The sequence below is a fragment of the Oreochromis aureus genome, linkage group 13 (genome assembly GCF_013358895.1).
Source record: "Oreochromis aureus strain Israel breed Guangdong linkage group 13, ZZ_aureus, whole genome shotgun sequence".
Classification (NCBI taxonomy): Eukaryota; Metazoa; Chordata; class Actinopteri; order Cichliformes; family Cichlidae; genus Oreochromis; species Oreochromis aureus.
Genome location: NC_052954.1, coordinates 27,959,153 through 27,985,730, shown reverse-complemented (window position 1 = coordinate 27,985,730; position 26,578 = coordinate 27,959,153). Strand labels below are relative to the sequence as shown.

General features: G+C 38.8%; 1 protein-coding gene across 5 annotated transcripts in view; it reads left to right on the top strand.

Moving 5' to 3' along the window:
- ehbp1 (EH domain binding protein 1) overlaps positions 1-26,578 on the top strand; it is a 161,719-nt gene that overhangs the window by 6,472 nt on the left and 128,669 nt on the right. For all 5 annotated transcript variants that reach the window (XM_039621737.1, XM_039621736.1, XM_039621735.1 and 2 more), the window contains 3 exons: positions 13,996-14,053; positions 14,157-14,252; positions 20,440-20,493. In XM_039621737.1, coding sequence (XP_039477671.1) covers positions 13,996-14,053; positions 14,157-14,252; positions 20,440-20,493 — 208 coding nt within the window. The remainder of the gene's footprint in view (positions 1-13,995; positions 14,054-14,156; positions 14,253-20,439; positions 20,494-26,578) is intronic.

Sequence of the window (26,578 nt, the reverse complement as noted above, 5' to 3'; positions counted from 1 at the left end):
ACACAGCCATTTCAGACTGCAGGATCAATGCTGACGAACCATTTAAAATTTAATGAATACACTGTTTTTGTTTGCCAGGGAAATGAGACACCATTCAGTCTTGCAGCAAGACTGTTCTGTCTTTAGATGAAATATTTGCATTAGTATTGCTTGCTTTTCATTCAAAGCAGGTAATTATGATGCGTAATAAGTGCCAGGAAGTTTGTAACATAATTCTTTTAGGGAATGTTTTTTAACATGTTTTTTTTTGTGTGCTTTTGTCTGTGAATATTTATGAATGTAGATGTTTTGTGGCCTTTTGGAGGCTTATATGTGCTTGGGACATTTCTCTGACGGCTGATAATCTATAATTTTGGTAATCTCCAGGTGACAACATAGAGTAGCTTGGAGACTTTCACACGCTCACTGATCAGGTGATGTGACCTGGGTGGGTTAGATCATTATTTGCCTTATACTATATTATAGGTTGTTCAGGCTCTCTCACTTTCTCACAGTTAATCTCACATTAATTCAGTGTGACATTAATTTGCCCCTCTGTGTGCTTTTCTAAACCATTGAGATTAACAGCTTTTCTAGCAGAAAACTTGGTATCGTAATGGCTGTAAATTTAAGCTTTTAATCAGCCAGTTTGTGTTATTTCAGACCCTAAATATACGAAGCATTACCTGGATGAGTACAGTAGGTCTTGCAGACCCACACAGAAGACGTGGGAGTTGCACACTGCAATCAGCACAGAGACATTATTGATTACATGGTTGGTCTGTCTTGCTCATGCAAGCATGGCTAATCATCACTTCTTCCCTCACGCCCACGTGACATAACAGGGAATATTCAGTTCTGTGGAAGAAGCTTCATATCAATCAAAGACTGCACACATACCCTGAAGCCATACGTCCACACATTTATAGGAATTTAGACATTTTGAACACACACAGACACTCTTATCAGGTAAACACAGAGACAAGTGGATTTTCCCATCTGCTTTGGGGAGACAAGGGGTCCTGCTGCAGATCCAAGCAGCAGAAGAATTTATCATAGAAAGCACTTTATAGATGCTTTGTTTTTCTGGCTTTCAGTGGGCATTTGGTGCAGATGACTATGCAAGCATGAATAGACAGTCAAGTGATGGCTGAACATGAGATACCTTTATTTGACAGAAATCTTTGTTTTTTTCTGGTTATTGTTGACAATTTTTTAAGCAGAAGTGATGGCTGTGTGCATAAATTCCCCATTAACTTTATATCAGCCACTGGGCCGATTGCAACGCATTATATAGCTGGTTAACATCCATTGCTTGCTGTTTAACCCCTAGGGGACAAACCCCTCTACTTGATAACTTTTTCTTGGCTTCCTTGATGCAGCAACGTAAAGTGTCTCATGAATTTTCTGAATAGTGATCAAATGTTTTGTAATTCGGTGTCACTGAATTAGGCAGTAGAAACTGGTACAGCTTGACAGTTTGGTGGTTTTTCAGGTAGGGCTTTGGATGACAAGATGAAGAAATCATGTGGAGATTTTCATAGCTCTTTATGAATTCTCCTTATTGTGACTTTTTTTTTTTTTTGGGATGGATCTGGAAACTGACTTTGACTGTGCTAACACACAGTCAAAGTCAAACTCAAATACGTCATTTTTTTTTTTTTTTTTCTTGGCTAGTATTTGGTAGAACTTGGTATAGGTTAAAATTCAATCACTTTTAATAAGTGGATGGTCACAGGTTAACAAAACTGGTTAAAGCAATAATGTTATTCCAGTGCTCAGGATTTTCCTTTGGTTCATGCTTTATTATAATAATTATTATCATACATTAATCAGGCTCTTATTGTTTGAATCAGTTTGTGATAGAGGGCACTGAAAAGAAATTTTCATTTGAAGCGTCTTTGTAAGCGTGAAATGCAGTGGAAGCAGTGTTCTTAACACAGTTATTATGTACTTGTTGTGAAATGCGTGAAGTGTAGAAATGAATTCCACGGTTGAAGCATCTGGCTGACAGCTGACTAATGGCCAACCTTTTCAGTGGAAATGACCAGCGTGCATCACGCTGTGACATGTTGTCTTCTGCTGAGCGTGTGTGCATTATGGCGAGCGTCCATCTCATTTCTCTGCCAGAGAAACCTCTTCCTGCCAACTTGTCTGACGTGGCTCTCCATTCTCTTTAAATCTGAAGGCCTTGACAGATTCCTGAGTATAACTTTGGCACCAGTAGAGGGTTTTTATTGCCAGGTTGTAGTAGAGAGCTGTCATTTCTCTTGTCCGGGAATTTTGGATGGAACCATAAAATCTGGATTGTCATTATGTTTGAGGTTTTGGGGAAAAATAACTCTGTCCTTGGATTGAATTTACTTAATTGCAAACATCTCCTTTGTTTTTGTTTCAGTTTGCGATCCATGCTTGTTTATTTAGAAACAAACAAGTAAAATGTAAAATTATAGCAAATGTAAAGCAATTTTTATGTTTAGTGCTTGAGCTTTTTGTCATTTGAAGTTTATCTCCTCTTTTTCTAATTATGATTCTTCTATTTTCTTGCCCCAAACCCACTGATGTCCTCTGGGTTAGCTTTCACAGTAAAATGACTGCTTCTCTCTCCATTTATTCTTTCATCTCCCTCCTCTCCCGATTACTTCATCTTCCTTCTGTCTGTCGCACCTCAGTTGTTTTTCTTTTTTTTTCTGTTTTTTTGGGGGGGAGGCTTGCTTTGCAGTAGAATTCACCCAAGTGTTGTTGTTCTGTGCTGCAATCATGAGACAAAAACAGGGCATTTACACACTCCTCCTACACACACCAATAGACATGAAACATTGCAGGGTTGTGAAGTAGTCAATGGGGTGTAAAATGTGATGAAAACTCAGCTGGTGTGTTTCACTTTGCTGCTGTCATCCAGAAAAAAAACACACAGCCCTGAAGACTGCTCATCATTTATCAGCCTGCAGAGCACTGCTGCAGCATCTGCAGGCTGATTCATACTGTGTATGTGTCTGGAACTGTACAGTTCGTACAGTTTTAAAACGCACTTTTGGAAAATATAGTTGAGGTAGGTGGAATTTAGGATCCTCTCTTGCAGTACAAAGTGGGGGTTTTTTTCCCCCTCTGGGGTTCTTTGGATGATTTGCTTCATTGTCCAATCATAGCACCCTGTGGGGTTGCCAATGACCAATGCCATAACAGCCAGCGTGGTGCAGCAGAGGAGGTTAATGTGCAGTCAAACACACTAAACTCAATAGTCTGTGGGTAAAAGAGAAACACACCTATTGGAAGTTTGTCACCTTCAGCATAAAGCTACATTTACATTTTGACATGCAGTGGTGAATGATTTAGCTTTACCATAATTAGTTAACATAAGTGAATCGATGTCGGCTGAACAGTTTCAACAATATTGGGTCACAAGATTCATTTGGTGCACTTGGGGATCGAAGGCTGACCTGTGTGGTTGGATCCAACAGACAAGCTGTTGGAAAGCTGAAAGTGGCAACAGTGACAACGTGAGCATTAGAACTGGACCACGGAGCAATGGCAGAAGCTGGCTTGGTCTGTTGGATCACATTTTCTTTTGCATCACATGGATGGTCAGGGTTGTGTGTTTATGTGTCTGTCGCTTACCTCGGGAAAACCTGGCACCACGATGCTGGTGGAGGCAATGTGACGCTCTTGGCAATGTTCTGTAGGGACACCTCGGGGCCCTGCCATCCTGCCATGTGCATGTTACTTTGACATGTACCTAAGCATTGTTGCAGACCGTGTACACCCTTTCATGGAAACGGTATTCCCTGATGGCTGTGGCCTTTTTCAGTAGAATAATGGGCCCTGCCACAAAGCAAAAATGGTTCAGGAGTGGTTTGAGGAGCACAACAATGAGTTTGACGTGTTGACTTGGCTTCCAAATTCCCCAGCTCTCAATAAAAGGTGGAACAATGCAATATTAGGCAGGTGTTCATGATGTTATACCTGCTCAGTGTATGGCTACTTACTTTGGACATTTATTTAGATTTATGACCACTTTTCCAAATGCAGTCATATTAAGCTCTGATTCAGAAAAATTAGTCCAGCATTCAGAAATGGCCCCCTGCACATAAATATCAGTGTGCAGAAATCCAGGCATAAATTTATGTGGACCCAAACATGTCTTGTTTTTGTAACTGCGTGTTATATGTTGTGATGCATTAAACTATAGAGAGGCAAATTTAGTTTGTTATAAAGCTCACAATAATGATAATATGAATTTAATGCTACATCGGGAAATTCAATTTTCCATTTGTCTAACTCCGACTGAAGCTTATATCCTGAAACCTATTAGAAAACATGACCATGCTGGGATCGGTTCAGCCCCCAGTGACCCTGCTTTGGATAAGTGGCTAAGAAAATTGGTGAATTAATGACTGTGCCATGAAAATAAAGGCATTTTATTTAAAGGGGGAGAGATGTGTTGGACAGTTAACATTTTTAAGCTGCTGTTTGAATTATAATATGAGAGAAATTAAAACATAAGCAGTTTAATTTGCCAGCAAATGGTCTTAAAGACTTAAAAGCTTCTCGTTTTTCCCTCTTCAGTTTGATTCTCAGACAAAATAATTGATTACGCACAGATATCGGTGCTGTGACAGTCGCCTGACTGCTTATATATCATTAATTTTAGAAATGTATTCACCAGGGCTCCTTGTTTTCTGCTGCGTGCGCTCTTAAGCACATGATGGTTGTGATTCGTACAGTGTCAGTCACTCCCTGAGGCTGTTGGTGAGTGGTGCTGTGGGAGGAAAGGATTTATTACCTCACTTCTCCCACTGAAAGGTAGTTTCATTCTTAATTATTTTGCTCCCAAACTCATGATCTACATGATTCCTGCTGTGCCTGATCTCTGCCTGAGGCTCTTGTTGTGTTTTCCTTTAGAGTGGAAGTAAGCTGTATGTTGATCATTGTTTGCATTGGTTTCCTACTACCACTGTGATTCATGAAACTCTTTTGTTCTCCGTTTATTTTTTTTAATCCATGATTATATGCAGAGATCATTTGGTGGGAAACACAGATTCACTCATACCATCTTGCTCCTTCTGTTATTGTGATATCATCATTTGACAGTGCATCATGGGTCATTGTGCACAAGTTTACTCTGGCACACCTGACTTCAGCCGTTCATTTTTATCAAAGTGCTGAAGCTATGGTTCATGCGGCTGTCATCTGACTTCAGCCATTCATTTTTATCAAAGTGCTGAAGCTATGGTTCATGCGGCTGTCATCTGTTTGCTAGTTTGCACAAGAGAGACACGCCCTCTGAGATGCAGCCCTGATTGGTGATGGGCAACACGGTAACATCTCAGAAACAGCAGTTTGCTGGTTTTGTATGATAATAAAATATAAGTAATTAGTTTAACCAAGGAGTAATTTGGGTGCCAACTGGTGAGGTCAGTAATGCTTAATTATCTTGTCAACTATTCACACATATCAATTTCTACGGGCTTTGATTACCTCAAATGTTTCACTTGCTTCTCTCCCCTTGATATGTCAGATGTAGAAGGACTCAGTTTGCCTAGAAAACCTTTTCATGTTTTTTTCCAGAGATAATGCTATGAGTGGACTCCCCCTGCATCCCAGAAATGTATCGGAAGTGATAAGTAAGCAGTTGGAGATGAGCCAGTTGACTTAAAAAAACAGGAAGGGAAGTACAAACCATTCCCCGTGTGTAAAATTTGTCATTCCCAGAAATTGGGACAACTTAAACACGGTTTTATTTTCCAGAAGTTTCCAAACTCTCTCTGTGCAGAGAGTTTAACCCTTCATCTGCAGGCCAGTGCTGTTAGCCAGCAGCAGCATTTTGTTCCCTTTGCTTCCTGTGCTTTCTCACGGGGTAAGATTTAAAAGACGCTTACCTGACCTCTGTTCCTCAGGGTATGATGGAGCCTTTGATCTCCACTTTCATCCATCCAGCCTACCCACTTTTATTCCTTATACCTTGCTCTCAGCTAGTCCCTCTCCTCAGCTATGGTAGACCTTTCATAATTGGCCACACTTGACCTTCAGTCTGTTTCTGCAGTTAAGCTCTCAGCTACAGCTGCCTCCACAAAGCTATCCTTTTAAGAAGAGCTCTGAAAAATAATAGCTTCTGGCTTGAAACAACCCAGGCTGTTTACAGAATGGAAAATGCTTCAAAGTAATCTTCATGCTTGATGTCTTTAGGTGTTCAGTGGAAATAATGAAGTCTAGAAGTGACTGGAAAAATCCTCTGCTTTTCCAATTCACACTCCAGTCTGTAGTTTTTATAGCAGCAAGATCCAGTAAGTAATGAGATTAGTAAAATCAAATGTTTAAATTAGACACTAAAGACTGTAGCTGTTTTGTGTGTTTAGTCTATAAAGGTCATTTTAATAAAAAAAAAATCCACAAATACAGAAAGTTGTCAGATATACATAACCTGGCATTACAGTAGTGACAAACAAACATTACACATTCATGGACTGGCACACAAGCTGATTAGAGAGGTGCTCTAGCTTTCACTCCAGACTCTTGTGCTTGGCTTAAGTGCTTTCAGCATTAACTCTGTGTCACTGACCCAGCTTTTGGCTCTCACAGACACACTGACTTACTGTTGTATAATTGGAGGTCAAATGACTGGCAGTGCAGGCCAGAAGAGAGAAGGAACAAATTTCAGATTTTATAGGAAAGTTTTTTAGATTTTACAAAATGCACACAGCAAGATGATTATAAAGCACTACTGTGTTGAAAAGCTGTCTGTTAGCTGTCCTCTTCAAAGCTCAGTTGCAGCTTAAAAGGCGATGTTTACAAGTTGTTTCAGTCTTCTCACTAAAAGAATCAAAATGCCCACAGGAATGAGGGCTGGGTCATTAGTTAGATTTTAATTTCAGTTAAGAATTTGGCTTTCAGCAATTATGAAAACAAAACGTTGACATTGATTTTCACTAGGAAGCTCTCTAAAAAGTGAAATTCCCAAAAGGTGGAAAGGTCATTAATAGTTTCCTGCCTTTAGTTCCCTATTACTCTCCTCCTGTCCCTTGTTGTCCTAAGGCATGAGTATCCCTGGGCCTTTTGTTGCAAGAGTCCCCGATGCATTTCATGCATTTATTCTTTTTCTTCTTCTTCTTTTTTGTTTTTGTTTTACCTTTTAAGCGTTGTCATTGTTTTAATTTACCAAGCGTCAACCCCATCAAACACCTTTAGAATGTGCTAGAATGGTGCTCACAAACCAGCTGCACTTGTCCGATATTGGTGTCTGACCCCACAACTACTCTTTTGGATGGAAAGGTGCAAAAAACTCCCACTGACACACTCCAAAATCTTGGAAACTCATTATCGCAACAAGCTTCAGCTTAAGAAGGGAAAGTTATACTAGGCTGTTTAATTTGCATACATAACTATACTCCTCAATATGTTGGGGAAAAAGTACAGATAACTCAATAAAAAAAAAAACCCAAAAAACAAACCCTGTTGTAAATAAGATTAAATGGACTTACAATATTAAGGAAGCTGTTTTCCAGTGAAAACAGTTCTCCCTCTTTCACACCTTTGTCTTTTATTTGTCTCTATCTCCAAACAATGCTCTCATTGCTGTCTTTACTGAATCAGAACTTACGAAGTAGGTCGGGTATGACAAATACATTCTTTTGCTAAGCTTTTAATGGTGGGGCTGTTACTGTGTGTTTCTCATTTTGACCAGATCTTTGGCGTTAAGCGCTTGTGGCAGTCAGTTAGCGCTGCACCCCTACACTGCATGTCACATGTCAAAGAAGAATTCTCTTCATTGCATTCATCCCTGGGTTTTTTTTATGGCTGGTGGCTCACTACATTTGAGTATGATGACAGTTCTATTTGGAAAACTTAGTTTTCTAATGTCCCTGATACCACAATCCAGGATACTGCTAAGAATACAGCAAACAAAGAAGAATATTTATCTTTCAGCTGGATAAAAATGGAAATCATTATTTAGTGGACAACTTTGCTTCTTGCAATTTCCCAAAGTGTCTATTGTGTTTTTAAAATACATGATACTTTATCACTGTGTTTATCACTTGTTTTATTGCCATGCCACCGAAACTTAGCTGTGCCCTGCCCTGCTGTGTGTTTGGGTTTCCTACACTCTCCCGGTGTGTAGGTGGGGTGGGTGTGTGTGTGTGTGTGTGTGTGTGTGTGTGCGTGTGCGTATACATGTTGGTCTTAGAACTGTCATACCAAAAATGAAGTGTTTCCTTTCTCCTGCCTACAGGGAAGATATGGCTTCCTGACACACCCTTCACTTCCAGCTATCCAGGGGGATCGAGGTGTGCAGAGCCTAAAGTGTTCATGCTTTCAAACAGTGACGAGCGAGATTATTTGACTGTCTTTGTTTTAAGCTGCACATGTTATCCTGTGGGGTTATAGATGGTGACATTATTTCACTTTTGGGAAATTAGCGTCTCATGCAGTTTGTGAGCCCTTTTTAGGAACTGATAAGAAAGAAATGCTTTTTTTGTTGTCAGGTCACACTTTGTCTCTCTCTGTATTTCTTTCTGTCTGTATTTCTGTCTCCCTCTCTTTTTCTGTCTCTTTAAATCACTGTTTCGCTTTCCCTATTTTTTTCTCCCTCTCTATCAGTTTCTCTTTATTCATTTTTATTCTTCTCTCACTTTCTGTCTCTGTCTCTCTCTATATAAATTTGTCTATCAATTGAAATTCAGAGGTGCTTTATTGACATGAAAGTTTCTTAAAACTAGTTTGAAAGCATCAAAATACAGTTTATAAAATAATAATAATAGGAAAAAAGAACAAGAAAATTAGATGTTTCAGCTCAAATTGGAAAGCTCAGTGAACACTTAAACGTCATATTGGACGTGTGTGTGTGTGCGCGCGCGCATGTGTGTGTATGCCCTTTCTCATTGTCCTCGTTATTTTGCTGATTGAAATTTGGAATTACAGAAGTGAATGAAATAAACTAAGAGTTCCTTACTTCACTGCACAATTTCAGGAGAAATTGCATCATCTTTGTTCACTTGCCAGTTTGTGGTCATTGAGCCTATACTTCTTTATGATCTGGCTCAGCTGTCCATTTCTGACAGTTACGAGATATTCTATCCATTCATAAGCTCTGTTTAGGTTCAAATGACCTTCTAATCTGCATTAGTTTCTTCTTCCGAGAGTTTGAGTACTCTCCTTTGAATGCTAATGATCAGTGGGTATTTGTTTGTGTTTTGTTTGTTTTTTAAAAACATGAATGTAGAATGTATATCTGCAGAGCCTTACATGTAGAGGATGTGATTACTGAGTGGACTCCACTATGATACAGCACAATAAGCAGGATGATGCGATTAAATATCTCGCTTTATCTCTTAAATAACTATAGAGAGATAGAGTTATCTCTTATCTCTCTTTGTTGATCTTTCTTGGTCTAAATTTCTCTTTCTCCATGTCAATATCTCTTTGTCTTAGAGATATCGATCCTAAGCTCAATTGATTGGGAAATCTACTAGAAGTAATCTGGTAATTTTTGGTTAATTATACTAAATGGAAACAGTTGGTAAAATGGTAGGTGGTGTTTGTGAAGTCTATAAACACATACTCCACAGTAACTTCAGGATTATGGAATCCACATATTGCTGATGTGGTGTTTAAGGGAACATTAAATAACTACATGCTCACTAAATGCACATTTTTGTGGATAAGAAATACCCAAATGCCAATAAATTTAAGTGTAGAAGTGTTGATCTGTGCTCTGTCGATCTCCAAGGACTCTCATCTCAGCCCCTGCTGAGCTGTCTGACCCACTTTAGTTTTATCTGCCATCTCTTTCCAACACACACATGCACAAATTCTTAGTCTTTCCATTTCTTTCTTGAACATTCTTTGAATATCTTTTTCACTTTTACTTTTTTTTTGTCTTCTGTAGAACATTTTCCCTCTTGTATTGCCATTTAGTTCGCACACTTATGTGCTCATTATTTCATGCTTTTTGCCTCTCTAATTTTCATCTCTCCCATCCTGCTAGTGAGAGTCAAGTAAGGGTACGCCTACACCATCTTGCCTAAATTATCAAATAAAGCGGTATATAAGGTGCTCCTCTTTGGGTATTTTAATTGCCTAGTGCTTTGAAAAAAAATAATGGAGCATTTTAAGCCGCAGCTTCTCCAGTGGATTTCTTATACTATGAGTAAACTCCAACTCAGTTGTCTTTGACAGTTGGTGGAAGTGGTCCTTGTTCTGTCCTGGAGCCTTGGTGAGCTCAGCGTTAGCAGTACATGAACCAGTTGTTTTTTTGCTTCAAATCTTTAGATCAGAATGAGGACTACCATTCTCAGCTTCTCCTCTCTCCACTCTTTTGCCCATCTCCGCTCTCATATTTCCCAGACCTCCTTGTGGGAGTGTTTCTCTGCTTTCAGGATGGAGATCCTGGTAGTCTACTGCCCTTTATGTGGCTGGCCCAGACTCCTTCCACTTTTTTGTGTCTTGTCTTTTACTGTTTTATTCTGAGGTTACTGTGGTGCAGGAGGTAGAGCAACTGTTCTTGTTGTTTGGTACTATTTAAACAAGTTGAATTCAATTTGATAGAGCAGCTTATCTGCTAATGGGAAAGTGAGTGGTTTGGCTCCTCTAGTCTGTGTGTTGGGCAAGATGTTCAACCCCAAATTGCCAATAGAATAGAATAGAATAGGGCTTGTAGTGTAGGAGTGCTTTGAGTGGGCACTATATAAACACCAATCCATTTGCTATGGTGTCAGTTCTTTGACTGGCTCCAGACCTTTAGTTTATTTGATCTTTCTTTAAATGGAAATCTTTGTTGGTAAAATAAATCTATGTCAAATAAATGTATCATCCTCTTTTACATGTTATGGTCACATTGAGTTTGCTTGTGGTTTTCTGGTTGAAGTAACGATCTGCCTTTCGAGATATTCAGAGACGACAGAGTCCAACCCAAGACTGGAGGGGGTGAGGGTACAGGAGTTGAAGGTGTATCACGGCTGCTTTCGTACATATTTCAGGATGTCAGTGAGGGAGTTTGAGTTCTTGGCAGAATTGGGAACATATCTGAGGAGGCAGAAAAATCATTTCAGACATTTACCAGGAGCAGCGTCTAGCAGTGTGAGTGTAGTAAAATAGTATTATTTTACTGTTTCCATGTCATTGTGAATTAAGTAACGGCACACAATTTGAGTTTTGAGTGCAATTGTTGCCAAATGCTAACTGGTCAGGTCTGTTTATTTGGATTATAAAATACTTGGTTCAAAAAAATAAGTACCGTAAATTCATCCAGTGAAATTATGCGGTTGATGTGATCGGCTGCAGTAAGAGTAGGTGAGTCTGAAAAATATTTTTAAGGCAAAAAATATTTGCACGGATTTTAGGCATCCAGTGTGTGAAGGTCTTAACATTCGGAAGGGTAGTGGTCGTGCTCAAGTATGAGACAAAATGCTCCTAGGGTTTGGACTTCATAATAATTTGTTTCATATTTATTGTGTTTTGCTGTATGTATTTGTGTGGGTATCACTAGTCTGTTTAACCACTTTCTGTTCTACTGCTGCTTATTTTGGCCAGAGCACTCTTGGCTTAATTCTAATCTGTGTACTGTGCTTCAACCTACCGGTGTCTTTTCTGGATGCCACTTTGCAAAGTTCTTACATGAAGAGAAAGCATCCAACCAACTAGACATATACTATAAAATTATAAAACATCTAAACTAAACCTCAAAGCTAGGGTAAAGATAAGGCTGTAATCTAGCTGTGTTGCTAGTGAACTCTTGGTATGATTGAGAGCTGATGAATGCGCACTTTAATAGTTTTTCCTCAGCCCTTTTTGTGGCCGTCTTCATCTCATTCGTGTTTTTGTGTTGTGACATTCCCCTCTGATGGCTCATTGATTAATGTTACACACAGAATGAAGCCTTGAAGTTGTAGCTGAACACAACTAAAAAAGGGTGTTGAAATAATTTAGCCTGCAGACAAATGGCTTAAATTTTTCTCATAGCTCAACAAATACTGTACAAAGGAGACAAAGGGAGGGTGATATTTGTGTGTCTCTGCCTTCTCTCTAATATGGCATGTGTTGTTGGACAATAGCTCCTCTATGTGGGGCCTCTCCTCAAGGCTGAAATTGTTATGTCATTTTTCTTCTCCCCTCTCCTCTTGTCTCTTTTCACTCTCTTTCCCTCTTTTCTCTTGTCTTTTTGCTCTCTGTAACACAGTCTGTCATTCTTTTCCTTTGTTATTGTTCTTTTAAAAATCTTAAACATAAAGGCTGGTGCATGTATGAATCTAGTGTTTAACACCCAGTACTTTACACTGAAATACTGCAGATACATACTGAACTTCATGATGCAGATCTGGATTTTAATACCGATCTGCATGAAGAAGCTTAGTGTTTCATTCTGAATTTTAACTTTAAAATGTTATTGTCACAATGAAGAGCAAAGTCATAAAATAGACCAATTAATTGTAGTGAAACAGTGTTAATACAGTACAAACTGTCCACTACAGGAAAAGTCTGTTCTTCACATGCTCAATTTTTTTATCTTGATATTTTTTGGCACTACTTCTCCTCCGTGGTGAACTCTATCTCTGCGTTTCCTAAAATCCATCAGTCTGCATAGCCAGTGATTCACACAAATCGACACAAACTCAATACTATGATTTTCATTTAATTTGTTGAGTTCCCCTTATGTTAGGTCATACAAGTTAGAAACTGGAAAGATGTTTGTTGTGGATTATACATTATGGGAAGCTTTTCATTATTTGATTAATATATACCAAACTTCTTGTTATTTAGTCACTCACAGAGCTTATAAAGTTATTTTGATGAATACACTAGAGTAGTCTGCTCCCTTTCTTCTGTACAGTGCATAACCAGAGGTCTGGATTAGCTACAGACTGTTATCCATGAAGCTGGAGAGGTTCACAGCATGAAGTGGAGGCTTGCCCATGAGAGAGAGAGAGAGAGAGAGGAGAGGGGGGGGGGAGAGATACTTAAGCATGACTAAAAGCCAAAGTATGCCTCAGCAGTTAACACATGAACCGCAGCACCATCAGCTGCATTTTAGAATGCACTTAGATGCCTAATCTGAACTACAGCCACTCCTCTTCTGCTTATGAACACCCTGCATTGTCTTGATGCTGTTTAAAAAATTGTATTGGTTTGTTCGTTCAACTGCTGCCTGTCATCTCATTTGTCAGTTTAAAAAAAAAAAAAAAAAAAAATGTTATGCAGCAGTACTGAAAATATTTTTTTTTAAATAAGGAATTACATCAGGTCACAAAAAAAATTTGAACCCAGAACCTTCATGCTGTGAGGCAAGAGTGCTAACCACCACAGCACTGCCTTGTCATGCGACTGAACTTAGCATGGCAGTTTGTGAAATAGTCACAATCTCTAATCTACTGATTTTTGTTTCTGGGCATGAATGTTACATATTTAAATTTTTATTTTTTTTTAATGTTTCTATAAACAATGTTTGCTTTGTCTGTTCACATATGTAAAAATCATGTTCATGTACAACAAAAAAGGCTTTTTCGTTACTGTTTTTCTGGTGAATTTGGGTTGAAAGATGTGCTGCTGGCATCTCAGGTGTGAAACCTCTCCAAATTGCTTCCTCCATGCTGTGCCACTAACAGCTCGTGCACTGATGTCAGTGGTTATTACACGTTACAGCTGATTCCATCCTGGACTGGGTCAGATTATCCTAACTGTCAGACTCTTTCTGTTTTTCGTTTTTGTTTTTTTTCCTGTTAGACTAAACTCGTGCTTGTATGTGTATACTCTGTATTTCTGCAAGTGTGCATCCTGTTGTTTGTGCTGCAGTCTGCAGGGACAAAGCTAGGGTTTAGTTGTCTCATCATGATTTATTCATGCTGTGAGACTATGCAGGTGTTTGTATATGTGTGTGCAGAGCAGAAGGCTTATCAGGGTTTTAAACTTGAAGCAATAAAATGCAATCTAGATTAGACTGACAGTAATTATATGTTGAAGTGTAGCACAGAGGTGGATGGACTGACCTTTTTTACATTAATCTTTCTTTTCTCTCTCTTCTCACAGGCAACCAGACAAACTGGTGGTGGTTTGGACGCGTAGAAGTCGACGGAAATCCTCCAAGGTTGGTATTGGATTAGATGCAGTTTTTAGTTTAAGAAAAGTTTCAATTTCCACTTATTTACAAATGTAATTTTTTTTTCATCATCCATCCTTCTGTCCTGCAGTCTCACAGCTGGCAGCCTGGCATCAAAAACCCCTACAGAGGAGTCGTGGTGTGGCCTGTACCAGAAAACATTGAGATCACGGTCACTCTTTTTAAGGTAACCTGCTGCTCTATTATCTGTATAAAACAGGCCTTTAAGGAAACTCTAGTCCTGATTTTTCAGACTTTTCTGGGAAAATGTTGGGCTAAACATATATATATCAGGGCTCGCAAAATCGCTAGCCCGACGTCCCGGGGCTAGCGAATTTTCCAGTCGGGCTACCAAAATCTATCTCAGCCCTGCCCGTCGGGCTATCATAGGAAGGAAAAATATATGTCATTGCTTATGCATTCTTTCGGAAATGTAGCTGGGTAATTGTGTCATTGGCATCGGGGAACCACTGTCAATATGTGACATATTGAAATCGCGTTTGAATTTGGCGCTTGTTTTTGCTTTCACTTTGCGATCGTGCGAACTGTGTATAGAGAGCGGCAGCACTGATTGGTGAGTGACGATTAATTGCGCACCAATTCCTCTGACATCGTCTTATCACTCATTAGCTTACTATTCAAATCTGACAAGTGAAATCTCCCACAGCAAGCTTAAACATGTGAGAGGTTGATTGCGCAGAGAATCGCTGACCGTTATGTAAGTACCTGTGTAAAAGCAGCAGGATTTACGCCGGTATTTTAGTTCTGCTGAGCCAAATAAGACAGGTCAGGGTGAAGAAGTGACAGCCAAAGAAAAGCCGACCACAAAACGGAAAAGTTATGACCAATCAGACTATGAGGGAAAAAGAAGGTGCAGCTTTATGGTTTCATGGACAAAAGAATTTCTGTGGCTGGAATATGACAAGCTAAATAACCAGGGGTGCACATAAGTGGTCCGCAGGTGCGCATTCGCTGTCAAAATAAAAGACGCGCACCAGATAAGAAGTTGCAACGCGTGTTTGCGTACATATGATTTTCTGGAGGAGGACAGACATTTGTTTAGAACTCTTAAAGATGAAGAAGCAAGCTCCTTTAAGCAATTACTTTGGTGTTCCTCCACCTCCAAAGAAATGTCAGAAGGAGTCCGAACTGCAAAAGAAGCGCGTACTCTCGGAAAAATGGTTGCAGGAGGTGAGCTGGCTTCAAACAAATGATGAACGCACAGAGATGTGGTGCAGAATATGCCGTGAAAATCCCACTCTAGCGGACAAAAACAGTGTTTTATATATACGCAAACGCCGCATTGCAACTTCTTATCTGGGTGGCGTCTTTTATTTTGACAGCAAATGCGCACCTGCGGACCACTTATGTGCACCCCTGTAAATAACATAATGTTCTGCCGGGTGTGTTGTTGGTTTTCCCTCGATTTCTGAGTCGCCAAGCGCCTTTGTTACTGGGACCAGTAATTTTAAGAAAGACCCCCATTAGAACCCATGAGAAATGCAAGAAATGCATTATTGCTCAGTCTGCAATATCTTTCCCAGAACAAACACCAATTGCAAAGAACATACTAAAAATAAACCTGAAAAATCTGTTTAGAATCTGTTTAGAACAGCGTACTATGTTGCAAAGAGTGAACTACCATTGGCAAAATTTAGCAGTCTTTGCAAACTTCAAAAAAAATGTCCTAGATCTTGGTTCCACTTATCTCTTACCCATGACTTCAGTGGAAATTTCAAATTCAGGACCTGACGCAGACTGATTCATGTTCTACACAGTTCTTACAAGTTCATAGAAATTTCTGTTCAATTAGAACCAAGTATTTGAGTTGATGATTGTAATTTTTATACAATGTTGTAATTTGTGTTTCAACAATTTTTTAATTAATGTTTTGTTTCCGTTACAATATTATACTTTAATGTATAATATTGTAATGGAAACAAAACAGGAAACAAAACATCAATCAAAAAATTGCTCTCTTTTTTATTCGGGCTACTTAAATTTATTTTGGGCTACCACAAACTGAAGAGTGCCTGCCCGAAGGGCTACCAGAGATTTTGAAATTTTGCGAGCCCTGTATATATACACACATTTAGTTGGAAGCACACTTACTTAGTCCCCTCATCAAACTAATCCTAATGGCAAAATGTGAACTTTTCCAGTTGATTTCAATACCAAAAGCACACACGGACAGTTTAAATTGCTCAACACAGCTAATATTTTTCTAAATTTAACATAAAATGCTGCTTTTCCTGACTTTTGCCTACAAATCCCTTAATGACATCTTTCACAAGATCACAAATTTACAAATCAATTCTTGTACAAACAATTTCTAACTTCCAGAGTTCAGGTTTTTCTGTTAAAGCCATAAACCCATCAGGCTTAGAGCTTAAGAGAAGAAATCATTACCTTTTATAAAAGAATGCAGTCTGGAGGAGGAAGAATGATGCCATCTACAGTGAAGCATGGTGGTGACTCTGTGATGCTTTGAGGCAGTTTTGCTTCCTTGGTTAATATAAATCTAGAGTGTGTAGCATGGAATTGTCATCATGCTACTAAAGTGCTAAAGACACAGGGGCTGAAGGATTCAGTCAAAGCATCATGATTGGTTGAATTTGGTAATTAAATATTAGTTTCATAAAATGTTTGATCACACTTGTGTAATATGATTTTTATAAATGGCTTATGCCAAAAATTCTGCTTCTACTGTACATTTTAACAGGTATCTGTCACCTTGTCTGACTTACTAAACATACTGGCCTTTTGTGCTGACAGGTCAGCTCAGAGCTCAGTGTCTTGTTACCTGCCTTTACCATAACTCCTACCACAAATACCTACCATAATTGTCTTGCTTTGTGAAGCGGTGGTGGTGGCTTTTAACAATTTGGCTACTAAATACATGAAAATCTAGTCAATCCCAAGGCACTTGACACAGAAACCCTCAAATAGAGTAAAGACTTCATCTCCAGACATCTGTAAAAACAAACCCTTATGTCTGCTTTCGTGTGTACTGGCTCAGTTTTTTGAAGTCTGTGGTTGTTGAGCGTAACTGTACTATTAGTGCCTCTTTTTTAGGCCCACTTCCACTTCCTGTCCCAGAGGAAATAATAACGCTGGTTTGATAATGAGATAAAACGCAAAACCATTGAAGGCACCATTCAACCATTAAGTTGGATGGAGCCCAAATCAAATGGCAATAGAATGCAGTCTGTAAGCCTGCTGCCTTGGTAGAAAGGTTTTTGTTCACTCTGGATAATAAAAATAAAGAAACTGTGAAACATCACCCTGGTTTACATGAACACAGCCAGGAGCATGTCATAGATCAGGGTGTCTAATAATACAAGAGTCGATGATGGGAGTCACAGTGTAAATCATTGTTTTTAGAATGTTTGACTTTATTATTTTGGTATTTTAATCCAAGAAGGTTGAATCGTTGTAACTTTGACACCATTCTCACTAAAAAAGACACCAGACAAGGTTTGAATATTTAAAAAAATAGATTGATTAATTGATCATTTATTTTGAGCATATGTGTACATATATACAAGATGGAGCATATATAGAGGAAGGAAAATATTGTCTTCTAGTACAACAGGTGCTTGAAAATTAGTGGGAAGAAGTAGTACTTATAAATCTCCCATAGATAAAAAAATTAAACAAAATTTCCTGTCTGTCGACAAGAAAAAGATTTTCCAGTGGATTAACAATAAATTTCAGTTTTTTAATTAAATGGTCAGACTCAGAGTAATGAGCTGCCAGTAATGTTTTATCTAACAATACAGATTTATTTCTTTAAGAGGAAAGTAAAGTGGCTGTGCTGACAGGTTTATTTGATTTAGCCTTTCTTTATAATGTGGAAAAACTGAGACTTAAAGTTGAAATGGTGCTCATTTTCCTTAAGACAGCTCAGGCTGATTGTCATCCATTTTATAAATGGACAGTGCATTAAATGGGAACATTTTTATACTGTATTTGAACTGTTTTACACTGAGTGAAAGGGAAACGATGTAAATATTTATAGTTGTATTAAAGATCTCACAGAGTCTTTAGGGGGAAAAAAAGATGCAGGGCCTCATTCTCTTTAGATTCTTGACATTATTATTTTTCATAGCTTTTCAGTTTTTGTAGCATACAGCTCATGCTGGAAATACTGTCTATAGTAAAACCCCAGACAGAATCAGACCCTTTGAAAATGCATTAACACGCTAATCTGCAGTAGTTGTATTACTGGCAAACAATTTCCTGGTCAATTGCAGGTCAAAAGCTGCATGCAGAGTTGCTCTGGTAACCTTGCTTGGTTACAGAAATAATTAATTGATATTGTATAACAATAAAATATGAGCTCAGTTTCAATTATTATGTTTCTGGTGGTACCTGTCAGCAGGGACATTCACTCCTCTGCTTGGATAGTCGTGCACATCCCTAGCCTACAGTTCTGTAAATTTTAGAGTTTTAAGACCTGTTCAGGTGTAAGACATCTCTGGTCCTATAACGACTAAACGTTATAAAGGGCTTTTAACGTTACCTGGGTCATTTTACCTGTGTTGTAGGAGACTGCACCAGTTTTTACACATTAAATGTTTTTTAAATGAGACGGGATTTGTGCCCCGAATTTTACAGTACTTTTTTTTAATCCTGTCTCTTGAATTGCCCAAGTGTAACACTTGGCAAATCAAGTGTCTAATAACTTACACTTCAGATTTTTTTCTGACTTGTGGTAACTGAAAGTGAGAGGAAACTTAACCATGATTTGAAGATCCTGTCAAAGTGTTTTCTGGCCTCAAGCTCTGCAGTTGAACTAGCTGAGCCCTGCATTATTGTAGCCTCAGGGGGATGTACACTACCAGGCAGCCTTAGCTGAACTTTGTATATAGTAAAAAAAAAAAAAAAAAAATCATGAGATTAAATATTAACTGAAGTAGGCAGTGCTCTGGCTGCTCATTATGCAGACAGATCAATCCTAGCAGAGATAATGTGCATAATAAAAGTGGGCAGTTGTTGTTTTTACCCTACTGAGTTTTAAATTAGCTGGATTTGACTTGTGACATTTTATTTTTTTAATTTTATTTCAAAGTATCTGAAAAGAAATCTCACTGAGAGTACCACAAGAGTTGTTCAGTTATGAATTATTGGAAAGGACAAGCATTTTCTGTTCATATTTTAAAATATATTTGTTGCTAATGTTGGAACTTGTTAATGAAAACGATATGTCACAGAAGAATGTGCATGCTGTGTGAGATCTGCAGCTTCTGTTTACCAGCAGCACTAAAACAGCTGATAACGCCTCACTCTGCTGGTGCTTAAAAGCAGTTTATGTGGGATGTGAAATAATAGCAAGTTTACAGTTTGGGGGTGGTATGTGAGCAAGCTGTGTTACTTTCTGTGTTTGTGCCCATGTGGGCGTTGTGTCTGATTGTTACACTAGACTGCAGGAATATTGATTTCTGGGAGTGTGTCCTGAGGTCAGCCAGACAAAAAGGCAATCGGAGCACGTGTATTACACGCTGAGGCTGCAACAAACAGCAGACTGTACGTTTGTGTTTGTCCTCACTAGAGAAACTCCTCTACCTTTTAAATGAAGGTGTAGAGACTAAACCTGAGTTGTGCCCCATAAATCATAGGTTGTTTTTTTAGTCTAGGGGTTGCCCCTTGGTGTTGAGGTATGTCAGCTGACCATCATTAAAACGGCCATTGCAACCAGGGTTTAATGCATCTCTGAAATCCGACCTATCAAATCACCTGTTCTGCAATTTGACTCTCACAGTCCAAATACTGGCATAATATATGTGCAGATGCTTTAGCACCTGAAGTGATTGTACTGGTTTAACCTGCATCCAACCATCTGGTTTCAATGGGCCCAGTTTTTAGTGTTTGCCACTTGACATGCAGCTGTGCTTTCTCTCTTTGTGGTGTGTCCAGCTCTGTCTTGTGTTTGTGTGTACTGTGCATGTGCTTAAGAGTGTACTGGAGGGCAGTGAATGTCACCCACCGCAGCACTGTAAGGCCGGGCTGCTTCCTGCCTTGCCTTCCTGCCGTTGCTGTCTTCTTTCATTACGTCGATTTTAAACAGGCAGGAAGATGGGGAGAGAGGAAACACGAAGATGCTTAAAGTACACAGAAATTTTCTGCATTTTTAATGTTTCTATCTGTGGATTCATTAGCTCATCCTCGTGTACTTGAAATTCACCTCAGTAATGCAAACAATTTATAAGGGGAAATGGAACATAAAAACTGGGTCATGGGGTGAATAGAAATGATAGTGGGTTGGAAGCTGATGAGCTCACTCATTAACAGTTTTCTGTGGTGTAAGTCTGTTGGCACACAGCCAAAATGAAAATGAGAATTTAATTAAATAACTGTTGTCTTGTTTGTAGGACCCCCACGCAGAGGAGTTTGAGGACAAAGAATGGACGTTTGTCATAGAAAATGTGAGTACTAAGTGTACACATGCTTCTTCATTAACATGGTTAATGATGCTTTTATTGTTGTTACATATCCATATTTTCTGTCTAATCTGATGGTTGGAAAGGAGCGCAGCCTATAATTGTGTGAAGTGCTCAAACTCATCTGAAATGTCATATAGAGTAACTTGGGGATTACATGTTAAACAAGACAGGGATGATTTACCAGCTCTCAGTATTCTCAGGAGTCTTCTAGGGACACGGTCTTTGCATTTCATGTGCAGATTGTGCCACCATGTGGTCAGTTTATGTCATTACATACTCTGAGTACATTGGATTAAATGGCTTGAGTAATATTCAAGTACATGTTTTACATGGATATATTTGTTTTTATTGTAGTAACAGACTGCTATAGTAGAGTACTTTTTACACTTGTCTTTTTGAGGCCACAAACCATGTGCATGTAAAATATACGTGCTTGTAAAATTCAATTGTTATTTTATTAACGCAAATGTTTTTAGGAGTTCCCATCAATTTATATTACAGCAACTGCTTTTCCGTAATGTGCTCATGCCATGTCAGTCAGACTGCTGTATAAGTCAGTAGAAACAAGTGAAAACTAAAACTGTATCCAAGGAAGGACAGTTGCTTGCTCTCTAGTAGTCATGCTTGGGCTGTCATGGAAAATTGACGGAAGCGAGAAAGTGATAGTGGGGAAGCCTTTTTCTTTGTGACACAGCTTCAGATATTGTGCACCATATTCACTGTCCCATGACAGTGGAAAAATAAAAGCCCTCTTCATGGAACGATACTTTATTCAGCCTCTTTCCATTTCCACAGTCACAACTGAGTTGTTTCAAACATTAAAATTTAACATTACATACTTTTATTTAAGGATATGCATTTACACTTTAAGTGATATGGTTTTGCTCTGCCTAGATTGTTGCACCAACTAATTCATATGGCCAAAAAAAAGAAAGAAACTGTAAACTGCTGAGTGTTTGGCAGACACAATTTTTGAAAAAAGTTTCAGTTAAAAAACTAAAACAAAAATTGTCAAGAAGAACCACAACATAAAAAAATAACATAGATGGAGAGATTTTCTTGTATTGTAGAGGTTTGTGAGAGCACGAAGAAACTGAGACAGCAAAGTAGAGAATTGAAGCAAACTGGTGAAGAGAAGTGGAGATGGCCAGGAAAAACTGGAAACTTTCTTTTGCTGTTTTTCATGGTAACTTGTATGTGTGTGACATGGTGTGCCTCAATCTTGCACACATGTTGAACTAATTGAGTCTGCATTTTTCAATTCAGTTCAGTCTTATTTATATAGTGCCAAATTACAACAGGAGTTGTCTCAGGGAACTTTATATTGTAAGGTAAATGATACAGAAAGAAAACCCCTACAATCATATGACCCGTTATGAGCAAGCGCATTGGCAACAGTGGGAAGGAAAACCTCCAGGTGTTCCTCCAGGAAAACCTTCCTTTTAACAGGAAAAACCTCCAGCAGAACCAGGATCAGGGAGGGGCAGCCAGAGATTAATAATAACTAATGATTAAATGTAGAGTGGTGTATAAACACAGAGGAGAGCACTCAGTGCGTCATGGGAAGCGCCCAGCAGCCTAGACCTATTGGGCGTTTATCAATATGCGTACTTGTGCGTACTTGCGTTCTCGTGTACTCGTGATACGTCATCAGTCGGAGACCAAGTACTGTTCCAATTGGCACGCATCAAGCCGAGAACGTGAAAAAGTCCCGGATGTGTTCTCGATCCGCCCGTTTTATCGAGCATGCATCGGTGTGGACTTGGGACAGCTATATATCCCAGAATGCATTTCGTCCAAAACTCAACATCGTTTTCAACCCCCGCTCGCGGACTTCTCACTACTCAGGTTAAAGAAACTCCAGCAGCTGTCTATAGTATTGAGTGTCCACTACAATAGAAATAAAAGTGTTCTAACATCTCACCTGCTTGTTTTTATTAAGGTATGTACACGTATGTACATGTACACTATTTTTATTAATAGAGGTTTCACTACTGAGGTTAAAAATGATATATAAGTCACTTAGATCACTTCTAAATGTTAATGTTTGGTTTATTTCAGTGTTTTATTTGTTCCTGAGTAAACCGGTTTGGCTGTGATTAAAGTTAAGCTTCATAACATGTTACTCACAGTTAAATTAGGAGGGATGGCAGTAAAAACTCCGGACCTGTGACATCATCACGCACGCAGGTGTTCCAATTGTACATATCGCGAGTCCCGTGCTTGCGTTCTCGGCGGGTACGTACTCACCGAGAACGCGAGTACGTACTCGCGTACTTGGGCATTGATAAACGGCCATTGTGTCATAACTAAGGGAGGATTCAGGGTCACCTGATCCAGCCCTGGGATCAGGTGGAGAATAAGCTCCCTCTTTCTAGCATTTTTAGTTAAAACTGACAGCTTTTCAGGCAGTTTTAGGACATCCTGATTAAAAACAAATGACAGACGTTCAGCCTAAAAGTAATAAATGCATCAAACTAAAAAATAGAAAGTATTGTCTTTGTTTTCTTACCATCTTATTGTAGAGTCATGCCAAGTAACATTTTCATTCACAAACTTTATTAGTAGTGCAAGCTAATGTAAATGTGACAATAAAAAGATTGTTTCACTGAAATGGGCCTTCTCTGCTACTGGAACTGTTGTCCCAGGTTATGGCTAAAGCTCAGCACTAATTCCTGTTCAAAGTACACATAAGGGGAAACTTTCAGGGCAGGCGCCACCCTGTGGTTAGTTAATGAACTGTTGCTTTTCTCATAATTAAATGAAACCCCAGAACATGGTAGTAAGCACCATTTCACCTCAGTGTGTAGACCGTAAAGTAGTTTTAAAATGTGGACATGCATAAAAATTAGGTCCTCTATTGGACTGTTGCCTTTTTTACTCATAGGCACTAAATCCTTCCACTCAATATAGAAAAACAAAGCAGAATTCACCATCTTTGTCCTCATAAGGTATCGCTCCACCAAAGGAAAATCACTGGGACTGTGGGGAAAAAAATTTTCACTGATTTTTTTTTTTTTTAATCTAGGATTAAAAACTAGAAGATAAAAACCTGCACACCTCCAAAATCAACCAGGAATCTCATGAAAAAATCACTTTAAAACAGGGATGTCAAATTCATTTCACATTATGGGCCACATACAGTACGGTTGGGGAATATGTAAACATTTTTCCAACCGACATTCATCAGTTCAATAAATGGCGATAGGCGATATATTCGTGGAGGTGACTTTTTGATGGGCGGAGCAATGTATACATGCACAGACTGATTTGCGCTTTTAGGACACAGAATAAGTCCAAACATGAAGGAACTATTTGCCAAAAGAAAATACAAAGTCGCCAATGGGGGATTTCTTTGGCTTTAAACTGGATGAAAGAGGTAAACCTGAGGATGTAAGCCAAGGGATGTGCCGCCTGTCCAGACGTATAGTGCCAGCAAAGGACTCACGCAACTAACTTGCATGAGCAAATACGTGTCCACCATCCCACTGAGTATGCCAGGCTATCACCAGCTTCTGCAGCTCCATCAGCAAGCTCTGGAAAAGCTTTTCACCAGCAGCATATCCTGAGTGCTTTCACTAAAATGGTTAAATATGAAAAGGACAGCCCCTGGTGGACACAGTGCACAGTGAGACTGATAAACAGTGGAACGGCCTGTAAACACAGTTAGAGTGGAAAAAAGAAGCCAGTTTCTCTGTGTTTCCCTCCCCAGCATTGCTTTTTTTTTTTTTTTTTTAATTTAAATGAAATGTTTTTGTTTGTTTTAACATAGGCTACTGCCTTTCTTTCTTTCTGTTATGAGTTTGAGTAAATGAATCGCTGCTACATTTGGGCGCACACTCTGAGGAGGGTGCATTTGCTCACAGCTGGAAGAGGGTGACGTTAAAACAGCCCTTTTTTAAAAATTTATTTATTTTTTTCCTGTTGAATGCTTCTCTTAGCTTCAACCAACATTATTAGCAAACTTACTCATGGGCAAATAAATAAATAGGTAAATAAATCGCTCTTGTAAAAACGACCGGTGAAAAGTTCAACATTCGTCCAATTGTCCAACATACAACCCACTTTGATTTGTGTGCTGGACCAGGGAAACTCCCCTTTCTATGTAAAGATGTTTAAATATACATTTAAACTCTGAGATATGCAGTTATTAAAACAAGAAGTGAAATTTCAAGAAAATGCCTCTGGTTATCCAAATGATAAAGAAAACCTTGCCTGGAGTTGTGTATACCTGTACTACTTATTTATTTGTATTTTTTTCCCAGTAAACCAAGCAGGTTTTATGCAAATCCTGACATTCAATCATGTGAGCAATGCCAACAATCACTAGGTGCTCTTTCTTCATTCGCTTGTGTCCATCGTCTGCTCTTTTCTGCTTTTTTCTGTTTTCACAGAACAAATCATTGCACACACAAAGAGCAGCTGTAGCCAAAAGCCCCCACTGTTTCTGCTCCACTGTTCAGCAAGTTTTTCTCCTTGTAAATTTCCACACAAAGCATGATAGGAAATGATATAAAAAGGAATCCAGTTGTAGTCATGCAACCAGTGACCCTAAAAGATCCCTAGTCTTTGCAGAATATATCAGTTTATCACTTAAACCTCTCACATATTGACTTTAGATGTGAGAAAGGTACCAAACTGAAGTCTTTTTAGATTTTTCATTCAACAGTTAGTGTGAACACAATTATGCAAGATTGGTTTTACTCAAGTACTTCTGTATGGTCACAGGTACATATTCTGGTCCTTTAGTTAAAGGACAAAGATACTGTAACATATTTAATCAGGAGCTGTGAAAGTATTCAAATATTTCTTTGTTTCCAAGAATTTCAGCTTGGAATATCAAGAGAGATGGGTATTTCCTCTCTTATGCAAGCCTCTTTTTTTTTTCCCCCCCCTCTCCTAACAAATGGTCAGCCTGCATTTCTACTTGCAGAAAATTTTAAGTATATTGTAGTAAAACAATTCAAAAGTTAGTTGTTGTTTTTTTTTAATGGACTGTTTGTTTGTTTGTTTGTTTGTTTGTTTGTTTTTAATTTTTTAATTAGCGGATTTATTTTGTGTGCTGTTATGTTAAAGGGATAGCTGTTTGAAGTAACAAATCTTTTAACTGTACCAATTTTCTCTGTTGTAAAAAACAACTGTGAGACTTCATGACACGAGTAAACACATCTTTAAGAAGTACTCTCATAAACCAACTTCCAAATATTCCAATGCGTGACTTTAGGGAGACATGCACTGTTAGTGACCAACAGGGATGGACACAGAGACTCTTCCACCCTGTTTTTAAAGAATGTGGAAAAATAGAGCTGGCAGAGAGCACAGAAACTGTCACTTTCTGTACTCATCAAGCTCAAAGAAATGACGGCAGACGCTGCTCTACCTTTCTATCTTTGACAGAGAGTAGAGAAGACAAGCAGGTCAGCCGGTTTTCTCTAGCTAGAGCGTGGGAGAGCACAAGAAAAGAAAAAGCAAGAAAGGGAGAGAAAAAGACAAGTTGGTGGTTTGCCTGTGTCTCTGCATACCTGACTAATGATAGAAAGATCAAAGCCTGACAAAGTCTACTGACAGCAGGAATGGAGGGAGAGGAGGGAGAAGGCAACCTTACACCTTCACACACATGTGGAGGTATCCTGAGGCCGTGTTTCTCCTAACTATAAAGCCTAAAAAAAATCCTTCCAACAAGTCACTTAGAAGTGATTTAGAAAAACTCTGAGCATCTATGAGGATGGAGAAGCTGAAATTAGTTTTTTGGATCTATGATTTCCCAAAACGGGTGGAAAGGTCAGACAGACCTTCTTTAGTGAGCTCGGGCCCAGAGAAGGGCATTCCTACATGTGTTGAAAGTATTGGGTGGTTGTTGTTGTTCTTTTTTTTTCCCCCTCTCTTTTGCATGGTTTTCTGAAGAGTTCCTGACCCAATGCAGTGACTTCATTACAGAATGAGACCTGTTTTTGATTCATTACTATATGTGAATGTAAATTTCTCACCTTGGTTCAAGGACTTTCTGAAGCTTTTTAAAAATAACATATGGCATAAATGATAAAATTCCAGAATTCTTTGCACTTAA